At 40.9% G+C, this 26,234-nt stretch overlaps 2 protein-coding genes and 1 pseudogene across 2 annotated transcripts in view; 2 read left to right on the plus strand and 1 right to left on the minus strand.

Annotated features, from left to right (window-relative positions):
• The first annotated feature begins 911 nt into the window (after positions 1 to 911).
• On the plus strand, positions 912 to 17,795 carry LOC100438342 (60 kDa heat shock protein, mitochondrial-like; annotated as a pseudogene).
• Positions 17,796 to 18,735: 940 nt separating this feature from the next.
• Positions 18,736 to 19,070, minus strand: LOC100438703 (small nuclear ribonucleoprotein E-like). The gene has a single exon (XM_054551139.2). The coding sequence runs from the start codon at positions 19,034 to 19,036 to the stop codon at positions 18,758 to 18,760; it is 279 nt and encodes a 92-aa protein (XP_054407114.1). The 5' UTR covers positions 19,037 to 19,070; the 3' UTR covers positions 18,736 to 18,757.
• A 1,411-nt stretch (positions 19,071 to 20,481) lies between these two features.
• The window catches only part of DCLK3 (doublecortin like kinase 3), a 49,900-nt gene continuing 44,147 nt past the window's right edge, over positions 20,482 to 26,234 (plus strand). The window contains exon 1 of the mRNA XM_009239228.4: positions 20,482 to 21,000. Within this exon, the coding sequence (XP_009237503.2) occupies positions 20,919 to 21,000 (82 nt within the window). The 5' untranslated portion in view covers positions 20,482 to 20,918. The remainder of the gene's footprint in view (positions 21,001 to 26,234) is intronic.

Consider the following 26,234-nt stretch of genomic DNA (forward strand, 5'->3'; position numbering starts at 1 on the left):
GGATTCCTCTCAAAGATCTCTTGAGGCCTGAGGAGCAACCAGGGAAAGGAGAGCTACAGCCTAATTCCTGGCCAAAGCTCAAGGAGGCTATGGCCGTGAGTGGCCATCAATTTCTTTAACACTTTTTATTCTCTTAAATAAGCCAAAAATTATGGTTTCCTTTCATGGAAGTTCTTAAAAAGGGCAGAAAGCCCTATCTCTGGCTTTCAACAAGGGAAGCAGGAACCTAAGCGGTCTTGGGCCTTCATCTCTACATCAGCAAGGCAGGCATCAGCTGTGATTCATGGTGCTCTTGTCCACAGAGTCCATATGGGAATGGAGACTGTGGCACAGCAGCCACATCTATGAATTCTTTCTTGAGTTCTTTTTTTTAAAGGGAGCTCCTTGTTACCCTGGCCTAACTACCTAGAACACTTCAGCACCTCTCACTCACATTAGCCAGCTTCCTCTGGGTGGTGTAGGCTGAGCAGAAAGCAGGTATCTTGGGAGTCTCACTAGCTGGTCCCTGGAATGTCCCTGAGTCATGTTGAATGTTCCATGATTTAAGTCTCACAAGAGTCATTGGCGTCTATTAACAGAGCAGCATCAATTTTATGTCTCTAGAACACATTTTTTTCCATTGAGCTGATTTCCTTTGGGCAATTCCTATGATGCACTGACTCTGTCTCTAACACACTTAAAGAAGAAAAATTTCATTGAGAATTGGGAAGTTTACAATAAACTCCCACACTTACACTCTTGGGATTTTCTTGGAATTTCCTGTCTGATCCAGATGTTTTCCTCTAACAATTTCCCAGATGTAAAGATAACCAAATTTCATCTGATGACATTTGCTTGGAATTTAACCAGTATTGTTCAGCTGAGGGCTCAAGATGTGTCTCTTAAAGCCCCAAATTCCCACTCAACTTCTCATAGCCGTTATGACTGATTTAGCTGAATAACCTTGGGTAAGTCACTTAACCACTTGGAGTGTCTGATTTTTTTTTTAAACATGTAAAATGGTGATAATAACATCTCTCTCTGCTTTACATGTTTGTTTTGAGGATGAAATGAGCTAAGATCTGGGAACTTGCTCTATAAAGGACTCCTCAAATAAGAATCATGACTGAGGCTGGCTTTACCTTCAGATCATTACCAACTGGACTGTGAAATTTGGTGAATTATTTGAAAACTCTTAAGCCTTAAATTAAATTTATTACTCCCACGTTTTGCATTCCAGTGCCATTTTTTTAGGTTCCAGGCATTGCATTTAGAAATTTCCTTTAAGTCTGTAAGCTAGGTATGAATGCTAACCTGATTCACTTATTTTTCTCTGCCTTTAGATTGGAAATTCTACTGCTGCTAGGTGAAGAGTAGACTCACAAATAATATCTCTGAATTCTTGTGAACAGTTTCCTTAAGTCTAGGCTCACAGTAAAATGAGAAGGAACCAAGTAAGTAGTATTTCCAAAAACAACAACAACAACAAAAAGATATATACTTTGATTAAAAAAACAAGGATTACATACTCACATACTCAAAGCAAAAAACATCTAAACAGTGAGATCCAAAAATGTGTTATTTCTATGTCTATGGAAACCAGTTACTGAGACAGAGTAAGTATATGCATTGTTCATAATGTTTACATTCTCTTTGGCAATTATTCTTTAGAATCTACATTTTGAATGGCTATCTAGCCTTGGCTTTGTATTGAAATGGTTTAAATGTTTTCCATCAGTTTTTTTATTACAAGTCTTTCATTCATGTCCTGTTGTTGGATTTATCACCATGTAGCTCCACCAAGAAGGGCTCATAGATACTATTAATATATTTCTTGACATCCTGCATGTTTGAAAATGTCATTGCCTATATGCGTAAATGTCATTTGGAGTGAACATTGTCAAGTGGTCATGTCTTCTTTCTCTGAAGACTTTGGAAGTTTTGTTCCACTTTCTCGAGCTTAGAATGTTGCAGTGGGAAAGTGTTATCTGATTTGCTTCCCTTTATTATGAGTCATTTAATTTCCTTTCATATGTCCATTCTTTCTTTACATTTCAGGGCCAGTAACTTTACCAAGATATGGCTCAGTGTTAGTCTTTCTGAACTTTTTCAATCTAAAGATTTGAGGTTTTTTAAAAATAGGAACGTTTTCTTCCATTATATCTCTGGATATTATCTTCTTGCTTCATTTGCTCAGTTCACTTCAGAGATGTAAACTGTTTTCATGATGGATTTCCTATGCATGGCTTTTATTATTTATAGTTTTTCTAATACTGTTTAACATTTTTAGGTTTAACTTTCTTTCTCAAGTCTGTCAGAATTCCACATGCTTAACTATGTTTCCATTAATGTCTGTTCGTGGTTTTGCTCCTTCTAATATGGCTTTTATTTTTATAAAAAATTTAGTTTCCACTTTCACATATCTCCTGAGTTCTGCCAGCTTCTCCTTTACTTCTTTCTATTATATCATCATGTCTTCCCTGAGCATTTGCTTTAGAAAAACCATAGATTCTTGAATTTGGTGATATGATGGACAATAACTTGTTCAAAATTTCGCTGTAATTCATGGTGGGCTTCTGATGCCTATTCTTCATCTGCTTCTTCTTCTTTTTCTTCTATATTACTTAGGCTAGATCCTAAAGTGGTTTGTTTCTCATTATTGCTCATCTGTGAATGTAGACTGTTCTTTTCTGGTTTCTACCCGCTAAAGAAGAGCAAGGCTAAGAGATTTGAGAAGTGAACTAAAACTGTATGCACCTTACATTGAAGATACTGGCTTAGAACATTTTTTTCACAAACCTTACCATGCCCTAAGGAAGTACTTCTGCCGGGGCTGAGCAGCAGGCCTACTTGGCTCATTTAGAAACTCATGTATAGAGATTTAGCATTTGCCTTCAATTTTAGCTGTTGAATATCAGCACTTGCAGAGCTAATTTTTACCCTGTCACATTGACTCCAAAGATCCTACAAAGATAATGGTCTGTGAGCCTTCTTGTCAGCTCCCTTCCTCCCCAACCACTCCGTGAAGAGTGTAGCACAGGGATGTCCCAGCCCCCTCTGCTCTAAGCAAGGGCATAATGGTTTAGTTTTTCAGACCATTTCCCTGTTTTCTGCTATGGGTCTGCAAAGACATAAGTCATTTTCCAGTATCTCCCCTCTTTTTGGTTCAGCTTTCATTGCACTTGGCAGCTGATCTTTTTAGATTGAGGATTTTGATATTTATTGTTTCCTAGTTTCACCAAAGGCAGAGCTATTTTACTTACTATTTTTTTTTTGGCTTCAGAAGACAGAGTGGGATAGAAAAGGCTTAATTTTGCCAAATTTAACTGAAAGTCAAAAATACATATTTATTTCTTTCTAAAGAGACCCAGTTTTGCATACAAATTCTTTGTGGCAAAGAGAATGGTAAAGTGACATCTAAACCACTAAACCACTGCTGTGTGCCCTATACATATTGATGAATACTCACCTGTAGCAGTTTGGAACATTACGATGTCTTAGTGTGTTTACAAAAAGATCTTCCTTCTAAGAAGATGAATTAGAAGAAGACACTGAGCAGATGCAGCCCAAGAGCTCATAGTTGGGTCAGCTCATTAAACATTTATGTGCAAGAAATAATAATTTTCTTTGGTTGGATATGGCCCTGACTCAGAGCTCATGGTGTAGGGGTATGTTGGCTGGATATCGTCTTCCTTTTACTTCTCTAAGAAGACCAATGGATCTCAAGCAAGACAATTAAAAAGAAATTCATGCCTAGACTCATCATAGTGAAACTACTGAACACTGAAGAAAAATAGATCTTATAGTCAGAGAAAGAAAGTAAATTATCTTAAAATAATGGCAATTAGTAATGACTACTGACTTTTCAGTAGCAACAATGAAGCCAGAAGACACCAGACAGACATACTAATATCTTTGTATTCAATATACTGAGGGAGAAAAACTATCAACCTAAAATTTTACCCAGTGAAACTATTATTCAAGAATGAGAATAAAATATGACACTTCTGAAAAACAAAAGCAGATGACTTTGTTACTAAAAGACATTTGTTGAAGGAAATCCTAAAGGATGTACTTCAGAAAGTAGGTCCAAAAAAAAAAAAACCAGAAAGGTCTATAACCCCAACAAAGGTAAACCAAGATACTAGTATATCTATCTATCTATCTATCTATCTATCTATCTATCTATCTATCTATCTATCTAGATGTGACTGTGTAAAATAACAATATTGACTAAATCATAGGGACAATAGGCTATAACTAAAATACTGGAAAACAATGTAAGCCAAAAGCGGGTGATCAGAGTTAAAGCAGTCTAAATTCTTTATATTAATCAGGAGAAAGGCAAAGTATTGATTAAATTTAGGCTGTTAAAAATGCATGCATATTCAAGTTATAAGGATAACTTGAAAATACTAAAGTATAAACTTTAAGTGTAAGCATAAAGCCCATAACTCACAAACAAGTACAGAGAAAATGGAATAAGAAAAATAAAAAAAGAAGACATCAATCCAAATAGGGCAAGAAAGGAGGGAAAAATAAACTTAAAATGGGACAAGTAGAAAACACATAATGAGAAAGTGGAAATAGATTTAAATATAAGAGGAAACACAGTGTATTTTATAGTTTAAAATATTTTCAGATCAAATAAAAATCTCAAAACCTGGCTGTCTGATATTTACAATAAACTTTGAAACATAGGAACATAGAGAAATTTAAAGTCAAGGGTAGTAAAAAGCAAATATTGATCAAAAGAAAGCTGTAATAGGTGTGTTAATATCAGGCAAAAATACACTTTAAATTAAAAGCACTATCACAGATAAAAGGAGCCACTATATAATGGCAAAATGTATAATTCACTAGGAAAACAATCCTATAAAACTTGTATGCAGCTAGGCCAGGCACAGTAGCTCACGTCTGTAGTTCCAGCACTTTGGGAGGCCGAGGCAGGTGGATCACGAGGTCAGGAGTTTGAGACCAGCCTGACCAACATAGTGAAACCCTGTCTCTACTAAAAATACAAAAAATTAGCTGGGCATGGTGGTGGGCACCTGTAATTCCAGCTACTTGGGAGGCTGAGGCAGGAGAATTGCTTGAACCTGGGAGGTAGAGGTTGCAGTGAGCCGAGATCGCGCCACTGAACTCCAGCCCAGGCAACAGTGCGAGACTCCATCTCAAAAACAAACAAACAAACAAATAAATAAAAAACTTGTATGCAGCTAATAACATGATATCAGAATATATAAAGTAAAAATGGACAGATCAGTAAGGAAAAGTAGGCAAATCTACTATTACAGTGAGACATTAAAAATATAACTCTCAATAATCAATAGATTATTGTGCTGCAGAAATTAAACAGAAACTAAAAGGACATTATGAATTACTTTTCGTCAATAAAATTTAAAATTTAGATGAATGAGAGAATTCTTGGAGACACATAGCTTGTGAAAATCAACTCTAGAAGAACCAGAGAATCTGAATAGTTTTTTTTGTTTGTTTGTTTTGTTTTGTTTTGTTTTGAGATGAAGTCTCCCTCTGTTGCCCAGGCTGGAGTGTGGTGGGGTGATCTTGCATTGATCTGCAACCTATGCCTCCAGGGTTCAAGTGATTCTCCTGCCTCAGCCTCCCGAGTAGCTGGGATTACAGCCGTGAACCATCATGCCCAGCTAAGTTTTGTATTTTTAGTAGAGATGGGGTTTTGCCATGTTGGTCAGGCTGGTCTTGAACTCCTGACCTCAAGTGATCCACCTTCCTCAGCCTTCCAAAGTGCTTGAACTGAGTAGTCTTATAGTGACATAATAAATTGAATCAGGTGTTCGAAATCTTCCCACCAAGAAAATACTAGGCCCAGACAGCTTTACAGGTAAGTTTTATAAAACATAGAAAGAGCAACTAATTTTAATCTTAAATTTACTGTTCCAAACAATATAAGAAAATGTAATAATTTTGTTTATTTTAAGAAGCAGGCTATCATAAATTTGATATAAAGATCTTGACATATTAAAAACTTAATATAAAAGGAGAGGATGAGTAAGGTAAATTATAGACCACTTTTACTCATAAATAGAAATTCAAACATCCTAAAGAAAATATTATCAAACCAAATTCAGCAACGCATGAAAACCACAATAAATTATAATCCAGTTCGGTTACTCTAAGAACATAGGATTGTTTTAATTCCAGAAAACCAATTACATACATTGACATATGGTTAATTATTACCATACCAAGGGATGAAAACCATATGATTGTTCCAGCAGATAAAGAAAAAGATTTACTAAAAGTCAACATAAATTTATTATGCAAAGCTCTTAGCAAACTAAGAATAGACAGGAATTTATTTAACCTCAATAAATGTCATCAATTAAAACTACAGCAAATATCATGCTTAAAAATGTAATGTGGAAAGCATTCCTTTCAGGTTAGACAGGAGTAAAGTAACCTTATAATTTATCCAAACCAGGGCACTTTATTTTTTAATAAAACTATAGACTTGGTTTAGATTTAGCCAGTCTTTCTATCAGTGTCCTTCTGTTTCAGGATTCAATTCACAACCTTATGCTGCATTAGTTGTCATGTCTGCTTGGTTTTCCCCTTCAATCTGTAACAGCTCCTCAGGCTTTCTTTGTCTTTCATGACCTTGACACTTTTGAAGAGCACTGGCAGGTACCTTGTAGAATATCTCTCAAATTGGGTTTCTCTGGTGCTTTCTCATGGTTAAAGAGAGACCATGGGTTTCAGGAAGAAAATCACAGAGGTAATTGCAATGTGGTTTGCAGTTCCTCTCTTCAAGAAGTGAAGTCTGTATCTTCCACTTAAATCTGAGCTAGAATTGAGACTTGCTTTGGACAACAGAATGTGATGGAAAGGATGTTGTGTGAATTCAGAGCCTAGATCTCAAATGGTCTTACACACTGCTGCTTGTTCTCTTGGCATACTGCCCAGCTACCATGTGTACAGGCTTGGGCTCACCTGTTAAATGACTAGAGACTGCATGGAGCAGAGGCAAGTCTGCTAGCCAAGGCTATCTTAGACCAGACAACCCCCAGCCAACCTATCAGCTGACTGCAGGTGCATGAGTGAACACAGTCAAGACAAGAAGAACTGCCCATCTGAACCCTGCCTAAATCATTAACACCAACTCATTACCTAAGTAAGTGGTTTTGATTATAAGTCACTAAGTTCTGGGGTTATTACACAGCAAAAACGAATACACTTGCGTTCCAGTCTGCAACAGTATGGTATAGTAAATGAACGTAGACTTTGATGTCAAGCAGACCTACCTTTGTTATTAGCTGTGTGCTTTGGGGGACTCACTCCATCTGATTCATTTCTGAAATGGGCATAACAATTTCCACACAAAGATCAGAATAACTAAGACAATTCGAATAAAGCTAGCAACGCAGAGCTTAGCACATAATAGATGCTGTATAATTGAGGTTCTAAGAACCAAGGTGATACCTTCTTAAAATTCAAGGTGTAGGAGGTACCATTCTTCTGGGAACCAAGTCTTCTGTCACTGATTGTGTGTCATTTGCTTTCATTTGTCAGGGAAAATATTCTTTAAACTATATCTTGACTATTTTCATTACCAGAAATTTCACTTTGCACTCTTCAACTTCTGTTTTCCTAAAGACTAAGATAAATAGTGTCTATCTCTGCAAGACATTTGATTGATGATAACCTTGTTGTTCTGCACTAGAGATCTCTAGAGATCTGGGGCACAAAGTTCTGTATGCACAAAGGCATAAAGTAAATCCTACCCATTCTTTAAAACAAAAGTTATCATCTTGCCAAATGCTGTGGAATTACATAATTATCAGTTTTGCTTGTTAGATAATTGTGCTTTTTAAATGCTTTCCTGAAAATAGCCCATTAAAATCTACATTTGCTACCTTCTCTGACTTAAGTATAATTCGAGGGGGATTTGTCCACATTTTCTTATTGCTAAGATACTGTAAAAAATGACATTACTAAAAGTGAACCAGAAAAAAGTTAGGACTTTTTTTTTCTTCCTTATTCTCTTCTCTGACACAGAAGAGGCTGTTTCATTTCCCTGGGTCTCATGTTCTCCACCCACTCTCAGTGTAAGTGGGATGGTCTAAAGATTCATGCAACACTTGCAGAATTCTTGAAATTTCAAACTAGGAAGATTCTATGCAAGTGTAAAAGACAAAGACAAGGACTCATACAAAAGACAATGGATATTAAGACGGAGCCATGACTGCCTTGCTCTCAGATTGCAAAAAGAGCTGTGCTTCAGTTGTTTTTCTTTTTAACATGCTTATTCAGCAATTTATTCTGTTTTTCAATTTAAACCACTCATGGGAATTTCGACCAAGCAATTTACCAACTTTAGGTTAAATAAATAACCACAATTTTTAAATATTACAAAGCATGATATTAAAATCAAGACTGATAATAAATAAAATAGATCAGCACCAAGAGGGAAAAGAGTATACATTTTTTTTTTTGTTTTTTGTTTTCTAAGCTATCTATATCTGTCAGCTTGAGCAACAGATCAGGCTATCTGACTAGCTGTTTTCTTCCTACTCTTTTTAGGCACTCAGGACCCAGGGCCAGGATCTAGCTCTGCTAGTTGGTTTGGATATTGGAATTGCACTATCACATAGAAGTTATGGAGCAATTTCTTGCTGAAGACCACACTCACTCAAAGTCTGTTAGATCGACAGTTGCATTGCACTCAGAGTTCAGAAGGGTGAATGTTTGATTTTGGAAGAGAATACTACTTGCTTCCCTCATCCCGTACTTGATTAATTTGGCCTGGGAAAGAATTTCTTCATGGTCTGGTACAGCGTTTGAATGTGACTTTTAAACATGCCCAATAATATGATATTGACTTCTTTCTGTGATGAATGGAGAAAATAAAGTGTTAGAAAAAAAATTCTACTCAGTGATAGATTCATTTGCACCGCAGCTCAACCTCCTTATGAAATTCTGATAACTTATCTTTGATATTTACAACTGTGATATTTTAGCCCTGAAGTTAAAAGCTTAGCCTTTCTAAGATACTGAATATATCACTGACACTTGCCACTTGGAATCATAAAAGAAGTCTTTTCTTATGGCATGGAAACACCATTTTTATAAGCTCATCTTTGTCTCCATAGTTTATGTAAACACACTTCTGGCTGTAATCATACTCGAGTGTGGGGAAACCGGAGCTATTCTTGTTGCCCATTTCTTCTTGGAGCAACTGAGAAGGCAGACACTTGCTGTGATTTGATCCAGGATTTTCACTGGCTCCTTTGATATTATACTATGGCCAAGAGGTCACGCTTTTGACCACTGACTGTTCTCTGTCACTAAAGCTGTATATGGGTGGGCCTGCAGGAGCAGACTCTTAACTGTATAGGAATATTCTTTTTTGCTTTTTGTGTGGCTGATGTTCCATCAGCCCTGACGTTAACACTTATTTTCCAGTTTACAACACAACACCCCAATCTTTTCTTGTGGAGCACAAAAGTCATTCAGCACTTCTCCTTTATACCTGTGGCATACATATCAAGTGTAGGATTATATTTTGCAATGCTTCATTCAAATCTAAGCTGAAGTCACTTCTATCACACACACTCATAATACAGATTGCTCTTTCCTATTGTATTCCACTGATTTTATGTGACTCCCCATATTGTCATTGGAAGTCATAGGGGACTTTTGCCAATAGCATTTTCTGCTTTCTCTCCAGGCGTGATTCTTTCATGATAGTTGTGACTGGTTTTATGGGATACTTTCTTCTGTTTTTGCTGTGAGGATTATAACTTGGAGTGATGCACCCATTGCTTTAGTCTTTTTTTTTGTCCATCAATTATTAATTTATCAGTTTTATGCTGGAACACGTGCGTTATTCTGGGGGTTGGGGACGTCATTGGGTTGTCTATAACTATGGCTGTGTCAATGTGCTTAGTTCGAAAAATGACAAAAAGCATAGGTGATTTCCTGCAAGTTTTTGACAGAGTTTCAAGATAGACAGCTCTTGAGGATCAGGGTTAGGAGACTGCTGATCCAGGGATCGTCAGATTTTATATCTTATCTGTTGAACTTCCAGTTGGCTTTAAAAAACAAAAACAAAAACAAAATCTTATAACTATGTGAAATCACACATTAGTTCTAGCATTATTCACTTGTTCTGGCACAGACAGATTAACATTTACTACTTCTACTGGAATCTTCTTCACTATGTACATTTAAAACATTATTTAGAGTTGCAATGTTTATAATACTATTTTCTTTACTACTTTCAGGTTTCTAGAAAAGACTTCATGTGGCTGTGAAAATTTAGTAGAAATAATAATATAATCATCCCGTAAATAAACAGAGCTCTGTTGGAAATTTGAGATGCTCTGTCAAGTTGGTAAACTTCCAATTTTTAAAACTTAGGCAAAAAAGATTACTCAAGATTATATTAAAAAGTCATAACATCCAAGTTAGAGACTACAGCATAGTGACTGAGTGTGACTAATCACAGTCTGTGGGTTCCATGCCAATGTGACACCGGAATTATGTCTGGTATGGTGGCTAACAGAATTTAAAAATATAATAAAGATAAAAACTAAATTGGCTTGAGAAATTGCCTTAAATTTTATGAGCCAGGTAACTTCTCTGATATCATATCAACATTCTATATATCACGCATATACTTTAAGGTTATAGTCTAATTAATCAACACTACATCTTTTAGAAAAATAAAATCATAGAATAATCTTTCATAAATATACTGTTATTCTTAATTTTTTTTTTTTTTGAGACAGAGTCTCACTCTGTCACCAGGCTGGATTGCAGTGGCATGATCTCCGCTCACTGCAGCCTCTGCCTCCCGGGTTCAAGTGATCCTCCTGCCTCAGCCTCCCGAGTAGCTGGGACTACAGGCGCGCAGCACCATGCCCATCTAATTTTTGTATTTTTAGTAGAGACAGGGTTTCACCATGTTAGCTAGGATGGTCTCTATCTCTTGAACTTGTGATTCGTCCGCCTCAGCCTCCCAAAGTTCTGGGATTACAGGCATAAGCCACTGTGCCCAGCCTATGCTTAATTTTTTAATTAGATTTTGGATAAGGATTTCAGGTGTGGGGGTCACATCAATCTTATTTAAAATTTATCTGGCTGGGCATGGTGGCTCATGCCTGTAATCCCAGCACTTTGGGAGGCTGAGGCAGGCAGATTGCTTGAGCCTAGGAATTCCAAGACCAGCCTGGGCAGCGTGATGGAACCCTATATCCACAAAAAATACAAAAATTAGCTATGTGCAGTGGTGTGCACCTGTGCTACCAGCTACTTGGGAGGCTGAAGCGGAAGGATTGCTGGAGCCCAGAAGGTCGAGGTTGCAGTCAGCTATCAGCCTGGGTGACAGAGTGAGACCCTGTCTCAAAAAAGAAAAAAAATTGATCTTACTCTGGTGTCAGTCTCCATTATTTTTAATGATCTTTGTGTCCTTGGTGCCTGGCATAGCATCTAGAACACAGAAGATGCTCCTGAAGCCCTCAATAATTATTTATTTGATGAATAAATAAATAACTGATCAGGCAGCAAGGTGTGGTAGAAGGAGCGTGGGCATTCCAGTAAATAAGGAGCACTGTATTCCAATAAAACTTTATTTCTTAAAATTGTCAGTGAGCCAGATTTGGCTGCAAGGGTCATATAGTTTGCAGACCCCTGCCCTAGAGCAGCAAGTCCTTAAGCTAAATTCAAGAACCAGGAAAGCTCTGTTCACTTTCTCTCTGTTGTTGAGAACACCACCCATATCTGAGGTGACTTCCTATCCTTTGACATTAAGATGAACAGAAAGAATTTGTCCAAGGCCAACTGAATCATAGATAAATTTATTTTGAATTTTTATATAAGAGAATTTGAGCCCCTAAGATAAACATTTCTTCATAGCACTTTCAGTTTCAGTGTGTCCTATATATAGTCATGAACCATACATATATATTTTGAAAATGGGCATGTACATATGCATGACTCTTAACTTTGTATGCACACATGTCTTATTCTTATTGTTTACTTATTGTCTCTTCTTTATTTTGTGTTTTGTTTTAGAGACAGCCTCTGTTGCCCAGGCGGGATCACAGCTCACTGTAGCCTCAAACTTCTCAAGTGATCCTCCTGCCTTGGCCTCTCAAACCACTAGGATTTCAGGTGACAGCCACCATACCTGGCCCTCTTCTTTTTTTTTTTTTTGAAGGCAGGCTTGGTAATTCAATGGAGATCACATATATTGTTATACTATAGTCTAGCTTTTTCATATTTAAGTCCAGTTCAGTTTTCTAACTGTATGTCTAAGTATAGGAAGTGTTTTAAGAAATGCTTATGCAGTTTTTAAAGTGTTATAGTATCCTATGATACTTGAAATCTTCCCTTGAATCTATTACTGTACTTAAGGACTTGAGAATATTTCAGACTTTCCTCTTATTACCATTCTGCATTTGAAAATTGATCAGTAGTTTTGCAAAGGATTTTGTTTTTATTGCTATAATACAGAAGCAATTATCTGCCTCTTGCTTTTACAGCATGGAGTGCCATATTTGTGGGCATCAGGAGGGTCCAGATGGCAACTTTACCAGACACTGGAGATAAACTGATTTGTTTAAAAGCAGGAGCTTGTATCCAGGAAAAGTGGTAACATTTTTAGATATATTCCATAAACCACATCTACACACAGGCTGACACACAGTTATCTGAAAAAAGTAAGAAGAGAGATTACATGGATCAGTAATATCCACAGGAAATCCCACATTTTATCTCAGGTAGGAGATTCGACTTTTTCCTTTTGAAACCTTTCACTAGAGTAAACTCAGGTCAAACATGAAGAGTCTGCCAAACCAGACTGAAGCATTTTGGCTGACTCCAAGGTAGGTAAGAATCACTGCTGGAGAGAATGTACCACTGTCTGGGTCAGTTGTCAGCATTGGGGAGAGATCAGCTTGGCCATGATGTAGACATTTTAAGCACATTGTCCCACCCTATTTTCCCATCCTTCTGCTGGTGGTGGTGGTGGGGCAGGGGGACAGAATAGTTAATGGTGAAGATCATGAGCTTGAATCATGGCTTGGCAGTTTACTTACTGAGAGGAAGTAATGCTTGAGTGAGGGCTGCACAATGGCAGAGTATGGAGCAGGGTATGGAAGAGATAGTGGCCAAGATCAAGCAAGGAATTTGTACTAGCTGGAGCCCAGAGTATCTGTGGGAAAATGGCAGGAGATGAAGGTTGAGTGGTAGATAGGACTCGAGGTTGAAAAGCCTTGAAGATACTACTAAGGAGTCTAGCTTTTAACTCTCAGGAGACATAAGGCCACTGGAGGATTTTTAAAGAGGGAAATTATATAATTATATAGATCAGTATGGAGAAAGATTTCCTTGACTCTAGTAGGGCTGATAATCTGGAAGAAAGGATAGAGAGGATGCAGCAATGTAAGAGAGGAGATGCTTGGGGTGGTCTAGAGGGATGCAGTGGGAATTTCAACAAGGCAATGGGGGGAGGTAGGAAGGAAGAGTAGAGAACAGAGGATTTGGTGACTGAATGTGGGATTGACAGTAATTCCTGGATTTGTGGCTTGGAAAACTAAGTCATATAAGACTGAGAATCCAGTTGGAGGGACAGATATGGGGGGAAAGATGATGAGTTTTGTTTCGGCTGTATTGTAAAGGGTACCCATGAGATATTTATGGGAATTTTCTAGTAGGCAGCTGAATTGGATTTGGGAGAGATGAGATGAGATCCCTCTGAATTTACAGCTGAGGGATTAGATAAGATCACCCAGGTTGAGTCTAGCAAAGTCAAGAATAAAACTGAGAGATAACATTTAAGGACGAATGAAGGAAGACCCACAAAGCAGGAAAAATGCTTGCCTTGAGGAAAAGGGGTAGAATCAAAAATGACTGGTGCTCTAAAGATCAGGACAGGAGAGAAGTTCAAGACTGGTCACAGCTGCAGTGAGATGAAATAAAATAAGACTGAATTGCGTTTACTGAGTTTGGCAGATGAAAGGTGTTTAGCAATCCAGTTAAAGCAGCAATGTGGAGAGATAGGGAAATTTGTCACATTGTAGCTGGTCTGAGGAGCTCAACAGAGGTGAGGGAGTATAGTTGGGGAATATAAAGTAATCTCTCAAGAAGTTTACCTGGGGAGGGAAGGAAAGAGATGGTAACATCTTGGGGTGGGGAGGCACATAAAAATGTTCTATCAACATGATGACAGGACTGAAGAAACACATTGCAAATTTGTTAGAATATCAATTTATAGAAAATTCAGAATTTTTCTCTTTTCTTGAGATTTCAATCTGGAGTCATCCTGGGTGATGCCATGAGGTAGGGACATTTTTCTTAGAGGCTCCATCATGCCTCTTGTCTAGCTCTCTCCTCCAACCACTCCTACAAACACAATGGTATCCTACCCAGGCTTGAATTCCTGGAAATGTTTTCTTTCTTTCCTCAGCAAAGCTTACCGGGTGTCTTGGATATGCCAGTCAATTTGCCTGCCATATGTAACTTCCCCTCCTGGCTTAAAATGTCCCATGCACAGCTTCAGAATGACTGTCATTCAATGCTTCTTCCTCTATCTTCTTTCTCACTGAGCCACAATTGTTTGGACCAGGGATGAACACCCATCCCAAAGCAGCCAATCCAGTGCTGGCTAATGATTTAAGTGGCCTGCTTAGAATAAATAGTCTGGGCCAACTATATTCTCTCCTTGGAGAAACTGGATTCTGAAACAGCTATTGTTGGGGACATTTGAGAGTAAGGTCCTGAGGTGGTCACCAATCAGCTCTTGGATGTGTTTGAGATTTTTTCAGATATCTTTAAAATGCCCTGTGCTCCCTGCCACTTAAAATAGGCTGCTTGAGTGAATTTTGCTCACCTGCAACCCTGACACCTTGGCTAGACCACAATGGCTATTGTTCCATTCTTTTTAGCTATGCTAAATGAGTTCCTAGTTAAGTGGCTTATTGTAAGCATGATGATCCTTTTCTGCCTTCTATTTTACATTTAAATGTTGATACCGTGTGTGTTCAATGTTTCTCTTAATATGAAAAAAAGTGTTTTCTTTTTTGAGTGAATTGATACAAATCATCATTTGACAGGTAATAACAAGAGATGACTCTTACTATAGCAGCTTAATCATATAGGGATTTATTCTCTCTTAAAAAGGAAGTGCAAATTTAATACTTTGGGGTGGTGTGGCAGCTTCATGATGTCAAGGGACTACGGGTTATTCTATGTTTCTGCTCTGTGATTCTTACGGCTTGGCTTCCACTTTTAAGGCCACCATATGACCTAAGTAGGCTGCTGGGGCTCCAATCATCATCAACCATCATGTTAGCTAACTTTTGCTGCAATAATCCTGAGTAACAAACCAGCCCAAAACTCAGTAGCTTACAACAATGGGCATTTTTTTTTTGTCTCCTACCTACAGGTCTGCTTCAGGCTGCAGATTGGCTGAACTTAGCTACCTGTTGACGTTTAGGTCTGCATCATATTTCTCCACATTTATCTTGGACCAGCAGCTATCTAGGCTATTGGCAGAAGCATACCTGGGCAAACCAAATCATGGGAGTACTTTCTAACCCCCTGTTCACATTATGTTCAATAACGTCCCACTGGCCAAAGTAAGAAAGATGGTCACTCAGCCAGGTGTGGTGGCGTGCGCCTGTAGTCCCAGCTACTCAGGAGGCTGAGGCAGGAGAATTGCTTGAACCTGGGAGGCAGAGGTTGCAGCAAGCCGAGATCGCGCCACTGGACTCCAGCCCGGGCAACAAGAGCGAAACTAAGTCTTAAAAAAAAAAGGCCTCACTCACCGCCGACCTGCCTTGCCACTCCCCAGGCATGCCCTGCCACCACCTCACAGAAATGCTTCGGTTCCCCACAGTCTTTAGATACGACCATTGTCCAGGGTATTGGCTCCTCATCTCACTTGAGCTTATGCCAAAGATGTAAAATTCAGTGCAGATGCCTGAGCCTTAATGCTTCAAGGTATGGACCTTTTAGCCGATGCTGTAGCCATTACAATGGGGCCAAAGGGAAGAACAGTGATTATTGAGCAGAGCTGGGGAAGTCCCAAAGTAACAAAAGATGGTGTGACTGTTGCAAAGTCAATTGACTTAAAGAATAAATATAAAAATATTGAAGCTAAACTTGTTCAAGAAGTCGCCAATAACACAAATGAAGAGGCTGGGGATGGCCCTACCACTGCTACTGTACTGGCATGCTCTATTGCCAAGGAAGGCTTTGAGAAGATTAGCAAAGGTGCTAATCCAGTGGAAATCAGGAGAGGTGTGATGTTAGCTGTTGATGCTGTAACAGCTGAGCAGTCTAAACCTGTGACCACCCCTGAAGAAATTGCGCAGGTTGCTACAATTTCTACAAGCGGAGAAAAAGAAATTGGCCATATCCTCTCTGATGCAGTGAAAAAGGTGGGAAGAAAGGGTGTCATAACAGTAAAGGATGGGAAAACACTGAATGATGAATTAGAAATTATTGAAAGCTTGAAGTTTGATCAAGGCTATGTTTCTCCATACTTTATTAATACATCAAAAGGTCAGAAATGTGAATTCCAGGAGGCATATGTTCTGTTGAGTGAAAAGAAAATTTCTGGTGTCCAGTCCATTGTACCTGCTCTTGAAAGTGCCAATGCTTACCGTAAGCCTTTGGTCATAATCACTGAAGATGTTGGTGCAGAAGCTCTAAGTACACTTGTCTTGAATAGCCTAAAGATTGATTTTCAGGTTGTGGCAGTCAAAGCTCCAGGGTTTGGTGACAAAGAACCAGCTCAAAGATATGGCTATTACTACTGTTGGTGCAGTGTTTGGAGAAGAGGGGTTGATCCTAAATCTTGAAGATGTTCAGCCTCATGACTTAGAAAAAGTTGGAGAGGTCATTGTGACCAAAGATGATGCCATGCTCTTAAAAGGAAAAGGTGACAAGGCTCAAATTGAAAAACATATTCAAGAAATCATTGAGCAGTTAGATGTCACAACTAGTGAATATGAAAAGGAAAAACTGAATGACTGGCAGAACTTTCAGATGGAATAGCTATGCTAAAGGTTGGTGGGATAAGTGATGTTGAAGCGAATGAAAAGAAAGACAGAGTTACAGATGCCCTTAATGCTACAAGAGCTGCTGTTGAAGAAGGCATTGTTTTGGGAGGGGGTTGTGCCCTGCTTTGGTGCATTCCAGCCTTGGACTCATTGACTCCAGCTAATGAAGATAAAATAATTGGTATATAAACAATTAAAACAACACTCAAAATTCCAGCAATGACCATTGCTAAGAATGCAGGTGTTGAAGGATCTTTGATAGTTGAGAAAATTATGCAACATTCCTCAGAAGTTGGTTATGATGCTACTAGGGTTGGAGATTTTGTGAATATGGTGGGAAAAGGAATTATTGACCCAAGAAGGGTTGGAGAACTGCTTTATTGGATGCTGCTGGTGTGGCCTCTCTGTTAACTAAAGCAGAAGTTGTAGTCACAGAAATTCCTAAAGAAGAGAAGGACCCTGGAATGGGTGCAATGGGTGGAATGGGATGTGGTATGGGAGCGGGCATGTTGTAACCCCTAGAATAGTGCTTTACCTTTATTGATGAACTGTGACAGGAAGTCCAAGGCAGTGTTCCTCACCAATAACTTCAGAGAAGTCAGTTGAAGAAAATGAAGAAAAGGCCGGCTGATGTTTAAGAAATCATTATAACCATCAGTTACTGATTTCAGTTGACAAAATATATAATGGTTTACTGCTGTCATTGTCCATGCCTATCAATACTTTATTTTATATTTTTGAATAAAAAGACATTTGTACATTCCTGATATTGGGTACAAGAGTCATGTACCAATGTACTGCCTTCAACTTAAATAACTGAGGCATTTTTACTACTATTCTGTTAAAATCAGGATTTTAGTGCTTGCCACCACCAGATGAGAAGTTAAGCAGCCTTTCTGTGGAGAGTGAGAATAATTATGTACAAAGTAGAGAAATATACAATTATGTGACAACCTTTGTGTAATAAAAAATTGTTTAAAGTTAAAAACAAAACAAAACAAAAAAGGAAAGAAAAAGAAAGATGGCCAAGCCTAAAGTCAAGGTACAGGGAAACACACTCCAAGTACCATAAAGGGTGGATTGTCCAATTCAATTGAGGAATGGAGTGAATAACTGAAATTAATAATCTCACCTACCACATCATTATACCTGGATTCCAGGACAAAGGAAAAGGGACAAAGGAGTGCATCTGTCAGCCACATCAGCATCTTTAAGGCATCTACTGAAAATCCAATACAACACTTGCAATTATATTTCATTGGCCAGAAACTTTTCATATGGCCACTCCTTGCTGCAAGGGAGGCTAGAAAATGTATTTTTTTAAAAATTGCAGGTGGTAGTATGCTTAGCTAAAAAAAATTTTTTTTAAATACCAGATCAGAAATGAAAATAGGTGTTGAGTAGGCAATTAGCAATTTCTTTGCTAGTATTCAACAAGATGTATCCTCACTCTTGTGAAGTAATCTGATAACTTAAGGTGTTCATTGTGATTGCTTGATATGTGTATATCTAGTTCATATTTATTTTTTTAATTTTTTAATTTTTTATTTTTTTTTTAGTAAGAAGCAATGTAAATTTTTTAATACAAACAATCCCACAGTATTTATTGCCATCTTGTAATAACATAAAGGTAATCAAAACAATATGAATAAATGTTCATATTGGACAAAGGACATCTGAAAACAAACTGTATCCTTCTCAACAATTTCTCACTTCATTGGTCATTTCTAGTTGGAGAAACTTCGTAGCAGAGTAATATTATCTCCTTTTAGCATGATCCGACCCAGTTGTTTTCTTGACTTTGTTTTAGAATGAACCTCTTCTGCATCATCTAATACAAGGTTCATATACTCATCAAAACCAACGATACAGCCTTCTATCCGCATATTCACTTGCTCATAGAGCCACACCTGAATCCGCGATCTATTTTGTAAGTATCTGAAGATGAGGTTGATGGGCTGCACCATAACCTTCTGCACTTTCTGGCCCTGGCCACGGTACGCCATGGTGGAATTTCACAAAGAGCACACCAGCACGCTGCCTCTCTAGTTCATATTTAAATCGTGATAATCCAGCCAGTAATTAAACACTGTGAGATTGCTGCTTTTGCAAGGAAGAAAACACAAATCATCTGATCTCTCCTTTACAAAACTTAAACCTTTTTACTAAAACTCAGTTTATTTAACTTTTATTTTCTCCTAAAATATAGGTGATAGGGCCAGGAAGAGTGGCCGTTAAAGAGAAAAGCAAGTGATTTTAAAAAGAAAGTGTGTAAGTATCTCAAGGACACTTGTCTCCCAGAGAGATTTCCAATAGGCTCTTCCTTCGGGTTTTTACTCAAATGTTACCTTTCCCAACCACTCAACTTACATAAACACATTCCCTTTTTCTTGGTTCATTTTTCTTCATACTATTTATCACCATACTTGTTTGTTTTATTATCTGTCTCCCCCTACTAGAAGGTGAGTGACTTGAAGGCAGGGCATTTGTTGTGTTCACCATTGGTGAACTGGATTGCTGAAAACGGTCCTTGATGATGACTTCAGAGTACCTGGCCAACAAACCAGCTAGAACCAGGAGTTATTTTTTGCACAGCAGCATCATGGGGCTGTTGCAGCCATTTTGGAACCTTGAGGCAACAAGTCTGAGGAGAAAAGGCAAGATGTTGAAGGTGGCCACGTGGAATCATGGAACGAGACTGAGTCCTTAACGTCATCCCTGAGCAGCTGAACACACACAGAGGAGCCTTCTTCCAGGCTTCTTGTTATGTGTGATAAAGACAAAGACAGCCCCTGCCATCTGGGAGCTGGTCTGGTTCTATCAGCTCGGCCTTGGCGTTCTGTTGAGCATAAACAATTTCACAGAACAGCAACATCAGACGCAACAGACAAGACCACTTTGTGACTTGATTGATAAAGGCAAAAGCCAGACCACTCTGTAATCATGTCAACAGCCCTGTGGAGAGAAGGGTATGGCTGATCCAGTGAATTTATTATCTGTCGCAGGAGAGGTCTGGGAGTCAGTACCCGCGAATATGGGTCCCCAGACCCCGCACTGCAGACCTGAGGGACCTGCAAATATGAGGAACAGGTGTGTGGTGCTGGGAAGAGGTACAACAAAGCAAGGGGCCATCTAGCTGGCTTCAGATGGTACCAAGAAGCCACTAGGCTGGAGGAACGTTTTGCAGCCTAAGTCTTTGAGACCATGGGTGTGGACCAGAGTGTAAGCAGGTCTCTGAATCTGGGGGGCAACAAGGGTGTTAGAGTAGGACGGCCCTGGGACCTACGGTCAGTGTATCCAAGGAGCGGGAATGGGATAGGAGGAAGGGAGTGGTGTGGAAAGTCTGGCCCCTGCCCTGAAGGGAGGCACGAGGATGGCTGGTGGTCCTGCGGTCGCCTTTGGGCTGCCACCCACCCACAGAGAACAGGGGCAAAGCGCACGTTCAAAACCCAGCACAGCCAGGTTCCACCGCGGAACTGCGCGGGGAAGGAGAGCAGAAAGGCTGGACTCCGCGGACCGGGGAGAGGCGGGACCGCCTTTGGGCGCTCACAGGAGAAGCAGGGGGTGTGAGAGCAAGTTCAAAGCTCGGCCCCGCCCGGCCTCCAGGGCCAGGAGCGGCGCGCATGGCGGGACCGGCGCAGAGAGGGCGGCTGCGGCTGGTGCGCGGTTGCTAAGCCCCGCGCCCCCGGAGACGTTCCCGGTGGCTGTCGCCGGGCGCTGCGCGGCGCGGGGCTGGCAGGCGGGCGGCGGGAGGGAGAGAAGAGGGAGAGTCGGCGCGGGCTCGTGGCTGCTCGTCGCGCCCCGCCTTCCCGCGCCTGCTCGACCGTCGAGCCGCGTCCCCGCGCTGCCACCTCTGCTCCAGGCTCTCCCCAAGCCCGCCGCCGCGCCATGCCCGCCGCCACTCCAGCCCCGCAGCCGCCGCCGCCCCCGGCCCGGCCAGCCCCAGCCTGCCCGGCACGGCCTGCCCCGGGTGAGTACCGTGCGCTCCGGCACCGACCCGTTCTGGGCGCCACCTTGGCGGGGGCGGGAGGACTCATTCGCCCTAACTCTGGACCCCGCTCCGTGCGGGATGGAGCAGCAGTGCCAGACCCCGCGTGGGTGTACGGAGGACTGTGTGTGCGCGTATGTGTGTGTACGTGTGTATGTGTGTGTATGTGTGTGTACGTGTGTGTAAACGCGCGCGCGTGCGGGTGTACACCACCTGAAACTCGCTTCCTAGGGGGAACAACGGTGTTCGGAGCTGATTTTATTTCCCTCGCCAGCAGGGAGGCCCTTCCTGGGAAACGCACTGGGCGTCTTTCAAGGTGCAGGTGCGGTGAGGCTGCAGAAGGGAGAAGGCGCAGGGAGGGAGCTGACATTTATTGTGCAACTAAACATGCCAAGCGCTTCACCTAGAGTTAAGCTTATTTCATCCTCTCCACAAATCTGTAAAGAATGGAATTATCCCCATTTCTCAGATGAGAAAACTGAGGCCCACAGAGCTCGTGCCTTGCCCAGGGTCACACGGCTCCATAGCAGCGGAGCTGGAGTTGGATCCAGGTCTCTAGAGGTCTCTGACCCATCTAAATGACAAGAAACCCTCCTTAGAACTAAAGAAACACAGAAGAACCAAAGATGATTAGGAAAAAGGATACAGGCAGAGCATTTGGGAATTAATATAAAAAAATCTGAGCTCGTGAAATATCCTATCAATTAATTTCAAATATAGGATCACATTTACACTCCTTTCCACGTCTGGCCCTGGGGGCGAGGTGTGGTGAGGAAGGGAGAAGGCTGTGCCAGTGCTTGGCAGAGGCGTCTGGGGACACCTTTTCAGAGTATCTGCCTGCTGGGAGGGGGGAAGTGTGTGAGAAGTTGTGGAGGGAACTCGGTTGTTATTTATTCCTAACAGTTAGTCATTCCTCCAGCTCACCCCCTCCTAGTTGATTCCATTTCCTTTCCTTGATGTATTGTCCAAGATGACAGCTGTCAAATTGAAGCAGGGTCCCACCTTCATCATTGGCTGTCATAAAACCTCTTGGCATTAATTAGGTGGCCCTGCACTTTGATGATTGTATTAGGAGCTGTGAAGTGTCTGTGTTACTGCTTACAGAGGAGATCTGTTGGGCTGATGTTGAGCTAATGATCTCGATCAATGAGGCATCTGCAGCAATAGGCAAGCATTGTGCTTATCCTTGGGATAAAGTAGCAAGAAGCAAGACCCTCAGGAAGAAAAAAAAAAAAAAAAGAAAAGAAAAGTGTATTGGGTTTGCCTCACAGCCCAACTTTAAAAAAGCATTTCAATTTAATATTTAAATTGCTTCACTGAAGAAAGAACAAAGAGGGACAGAAAGTGATTTCTGAAAGATGTTCTGTAACTCCTTTCATTTAGGTTTGAAAGATTTTTGAGTCACGTTCTTTTATGGTGAGCTTTGCCATCTTGGTGCACATTGGTACCCTGGGTGCCTTCACTTCCAATTGCCAGTCCCTCCATCTCTTTGTTGGATGATGACCCTTGGGCTGCAGAGTCTATGTTTGTAGGGACTCAGAACAGGGAGTGCCTGGGAATTTACATCTCCCCTGGGGCAGCCCCTCCTCAATGACTGATGGATGCTGGAGTATAAATAGTCCAGCTTCTTTGCCCTTGATTGGGACACTCTGAAGCATGACATCCTTTGTTTCCAGAGATCCAATGTGGAGTTGTGTCAAATTGACCTCTATGGTTCTTTGCTTGGCTTGTTTCCCTTGCTTGGCTTGCTACTTTTTCTTGTTTTACTTCTTCACATCCCTACCATTTTTTCCTAGGAACACCTCCTAATACACTTTCGTAGGAATTCTTATCTCAGGATCTGATTGTAAGGAATCCAGATAAAAACATGGACCCTTCTCACTGTCAATGTTTTTATTCTTCCTATGTTATCCAAACATGACTAACATCGGTAATAGGTAGCCCATGCTAACCTGTAGGGTGCCTTTGTATGAATTCACAAAAGGTGTTCCCTTCTGGGCAGATGGATCCCCATGCCCAGGCAACGGATTGGCAGACAGGTGTTCAGTGTCCACTAGCCCCCTGATCAGTGCATCTTTGGCAGTGCACACAGTACTCAACGATCATGGTGGCATGGTGCTCAGAAAAGCAAAAAACAGAGTTGCTTAGTTGTCCCAGGATCTCATTTCTTGGCTTCTCTTTTTTCCCAAGAAAAAAATCTCCCAAAGAGAGATTTTACCCTTTTTTCCCCAGTTTTCCCCTAAGTATTTCAATATTTCAGGCAGATGGTTTGGTTTTCTTTGGACAAGCCGGTCTTAGTTTCTTTCTAAAGCCAACAAAGGGGAGGAAAAGGGCTGCTTTGGCTGGTGGAATCTCAATCCTGCAGCCTGCAGGAGGGTGGTGGTGCCTGGTCAGGGAGGGTGGGTAGGTCTCCACCAGCCTCCAGAAGCTCTCAGAGGGGTCTTGTCTTGACGGTGAGGTTACTGGGTAGGGGCTTGGATGGGCTGCTTTAGTTGGAGGCTCTTGCTTGAAGACGTTTTCCTTTCCTTGGATCCAGGAGGGTCATTGTATCTGATCTGGCATCCTGAGTTTCCTCACCTTTTCCTTTGGTGGCCTCTTGATAATGTCTAAATTTTGCCCGTCTGCTGGTGGAGCAGAGCCCCTTTTGAAGATGCATATGTGGGGGAGTTCTTTGAAAAGAATGTTTTTGTTAACTGCTTGGTAATGTAGGTCAGAAGAGAGAAATCTAGGGAAAGTGAAAGAGTGGGAAGAAGACATCTGTACTGGGAATTGGGGAGGGGAGTTTGGCTCCATCCCCAGAGTTCTGAAGCCTCCCGGTGACCTGGGGCAAGTCACTGAACTTCTCTAGGAACCTCAGTATCTTCACCATTCATTTAATAACAATTGTTCAGCCAGCCTCAGAGTGTTCTTTGATGATCAAAGGGGAAATATTTTCATGGACTCATCTAATGATTATAGGGGAAGCCCATAAAATCTTTATACAGAGACAACTGGCAATCTCTTGGGGACAGTGGTGTATGTAGAGGCATCATGATGTGGATAGCAAGTGGTAGAATAGAGATAATCACCAGATCAGTGGCTGTATGAAGGGACAGGGAAGTCTCCAGAGCTGCTTGGTCTGGTTTTGAAGGCTAAATGTTGACAGAATTTTGCAAAGGGCAGGGTGTCATGTAGTGTGTAGTTATGGGGGTGAGTCCAACAGAATTGCTTTCACATTTGGGCTCTGACCCCTCAAACCCATGTGATCCTGAGCGAGATACCAAACTACTCTGAGCCTCGGTTTCCTTATTGGTAAAATGGGCATATTCAAATTGCTCTGAGGATTTAGTGATGTAAAGCAATTACTAGATATTATTACAAATGAAAAGTATTGTTATTAAAGTTACCTTTTAGCTGAATGGATTCTGTTTGGCTGCCTGGGGCCAGTACTTTTCAAATATTACTGGACATATGAATCATCTGGGGGTCTTATTAAAATATAGATTCTGATTCAGGAGGTCTGGGGTGGGGCCTAAGATTCTGCTTTTCTCCCTAGCTCCTAAGTTCTGTAGATGTTGTTTCTTTCTTTCTTTGTTTTTATTATACTTTAAGTTTTAGGGTACATGTGCACAACGTGCAGGTTAGTTACATATGTATACGTGTGCCATGTTGGTGTGCTGCACCCATTAACTTGTTATTTAACATTAGGTATATCTCCTAATGCTATCCCTCCCCCCTCCCCCCACCCCACAACAGGTCCCAGTGTGTGATGTTCCCCTTCCTGTGTCCATGTATTCTCATTGTTCAATTCCCACCTGTGAGTGAGAACATGCGGTGTTTGGTTTTTTGTCCCTGCGATAGTTTGCTGAGAATGAAAATGTGGCACATATACACCATGGAATACTATGTAGATGTTGTTTCTTTAGGGACCACATTTTGAGTACAAGGCCCTAGGCTACTCCCTCTTGGGTAAAGCCTGAGTCCTTTGTGGGACCTGAAGAGCACTGTGTTTGGAGAGATGATGGGGAGGGTTCAGGCCTGCTAGGCAGGTCTGACCTGGAGCTGGGGTAGAGACAGCTAGGAATTGCTGCTGTTGAGTAGGATGTTCCTACTGGGTAGGTAGTGGATCAAACCCAGCTTCCTTCAAATGCCCTACGACCAGCCTCCTGGAGAAAATTCTTCCTGGCCAAATGGCCAAATACTGCCTGCTCTTGCATGCTGGCCCTGAGGATGTAGAGATGCATAAGCCATTGGCCCATCACTGCCCCTGCCACAGTGTGATTGCGGGGAGTGGGTGAGGAGGTGTGAGACATAGAAATGTACGATTATGATATGGTGACATGAGCACTTTGTGGCGTTAGGGTAATGGAGAGGCAGGTAAGAGAGTTAAGAAAGGGAGGAACACTTCCTGGTGGTAATTAAATCTGAACTGGGTTTTGATGGATGAATCACTGTGTCTGGGATTGGAGGAGGGCAGAAGAGTGTGTGGAATAGTATTCTAAGACTGAGGAACAGCATGTGCAAAAGTAAGATGCCATGATGAAACAGCTTGGTGTGTTCAGGCCACTGAACTAAGAGTTGTTTGGAGCATGGAGTGTGATGGGGAGGACTTGATCAGGGAGCAGAGCTCAGTTCATGAAGCTGTATTAGTCAGGAGGGTTTTCTAAGCTTTGCTGCAGTAACAAATCAACTTCATCATCTTGGTAGTTTAACTCAACAAAGGTTACTTCTCACACACAATGTGTGTCCCTCACAGGTCAATTGATAGCCAAGTAGACAGAGCTTCTCCCAGCTTTCAGCCTTACCATCTGGAAAATGTGGCCACTGTAGTCACCAGTGCAGGAAGAGATAGAGGGACAGCGTCTCTCTGGCTCCTCTGGAATGAAAGCAATGTTGCTTTTGTCCACAGCCCATTGGTCATAACTACTTGTGGGGGCGGGGGGCTGGGAAATAGGGGATGGGGGCTGGGATGGAAGAAAAAGTCAGAGAATATCAACTCTCCCACATATGTCTTGTTATGAAGCTTAAGCCTCATTCTGAGGCCACAGTTTCTCAAATAAGAGTAATATGGGAATTCCTTTAAAGGAAAAAAATTCTTGTAGATTCCTAGTGTTGCTTAAATTATTTTTATTATAATGCAGTTCAGATATGTAGTAGTTTTACATGGGTCTGAACTCTTTATACTTAGAGCTCTCATATGACCACACAACCAAAATAAATATACAAATAAAATATCA

This window comes from Pongo abelii, chromosome 2 (assembly GCF_028885655.2).
Source record: "Pongo abelii isolate AG06213 chromosome 2, NHGRI_mPonAbe1-v2.0_pri, whole genome shotgun sequence".
In the NCBI taxonomy this organism is placed as follows: Eukaryota; Metazoa; Chordata; class Mammalia; order Primates; family Hominidae; genus Pongo; species Pongo abelii.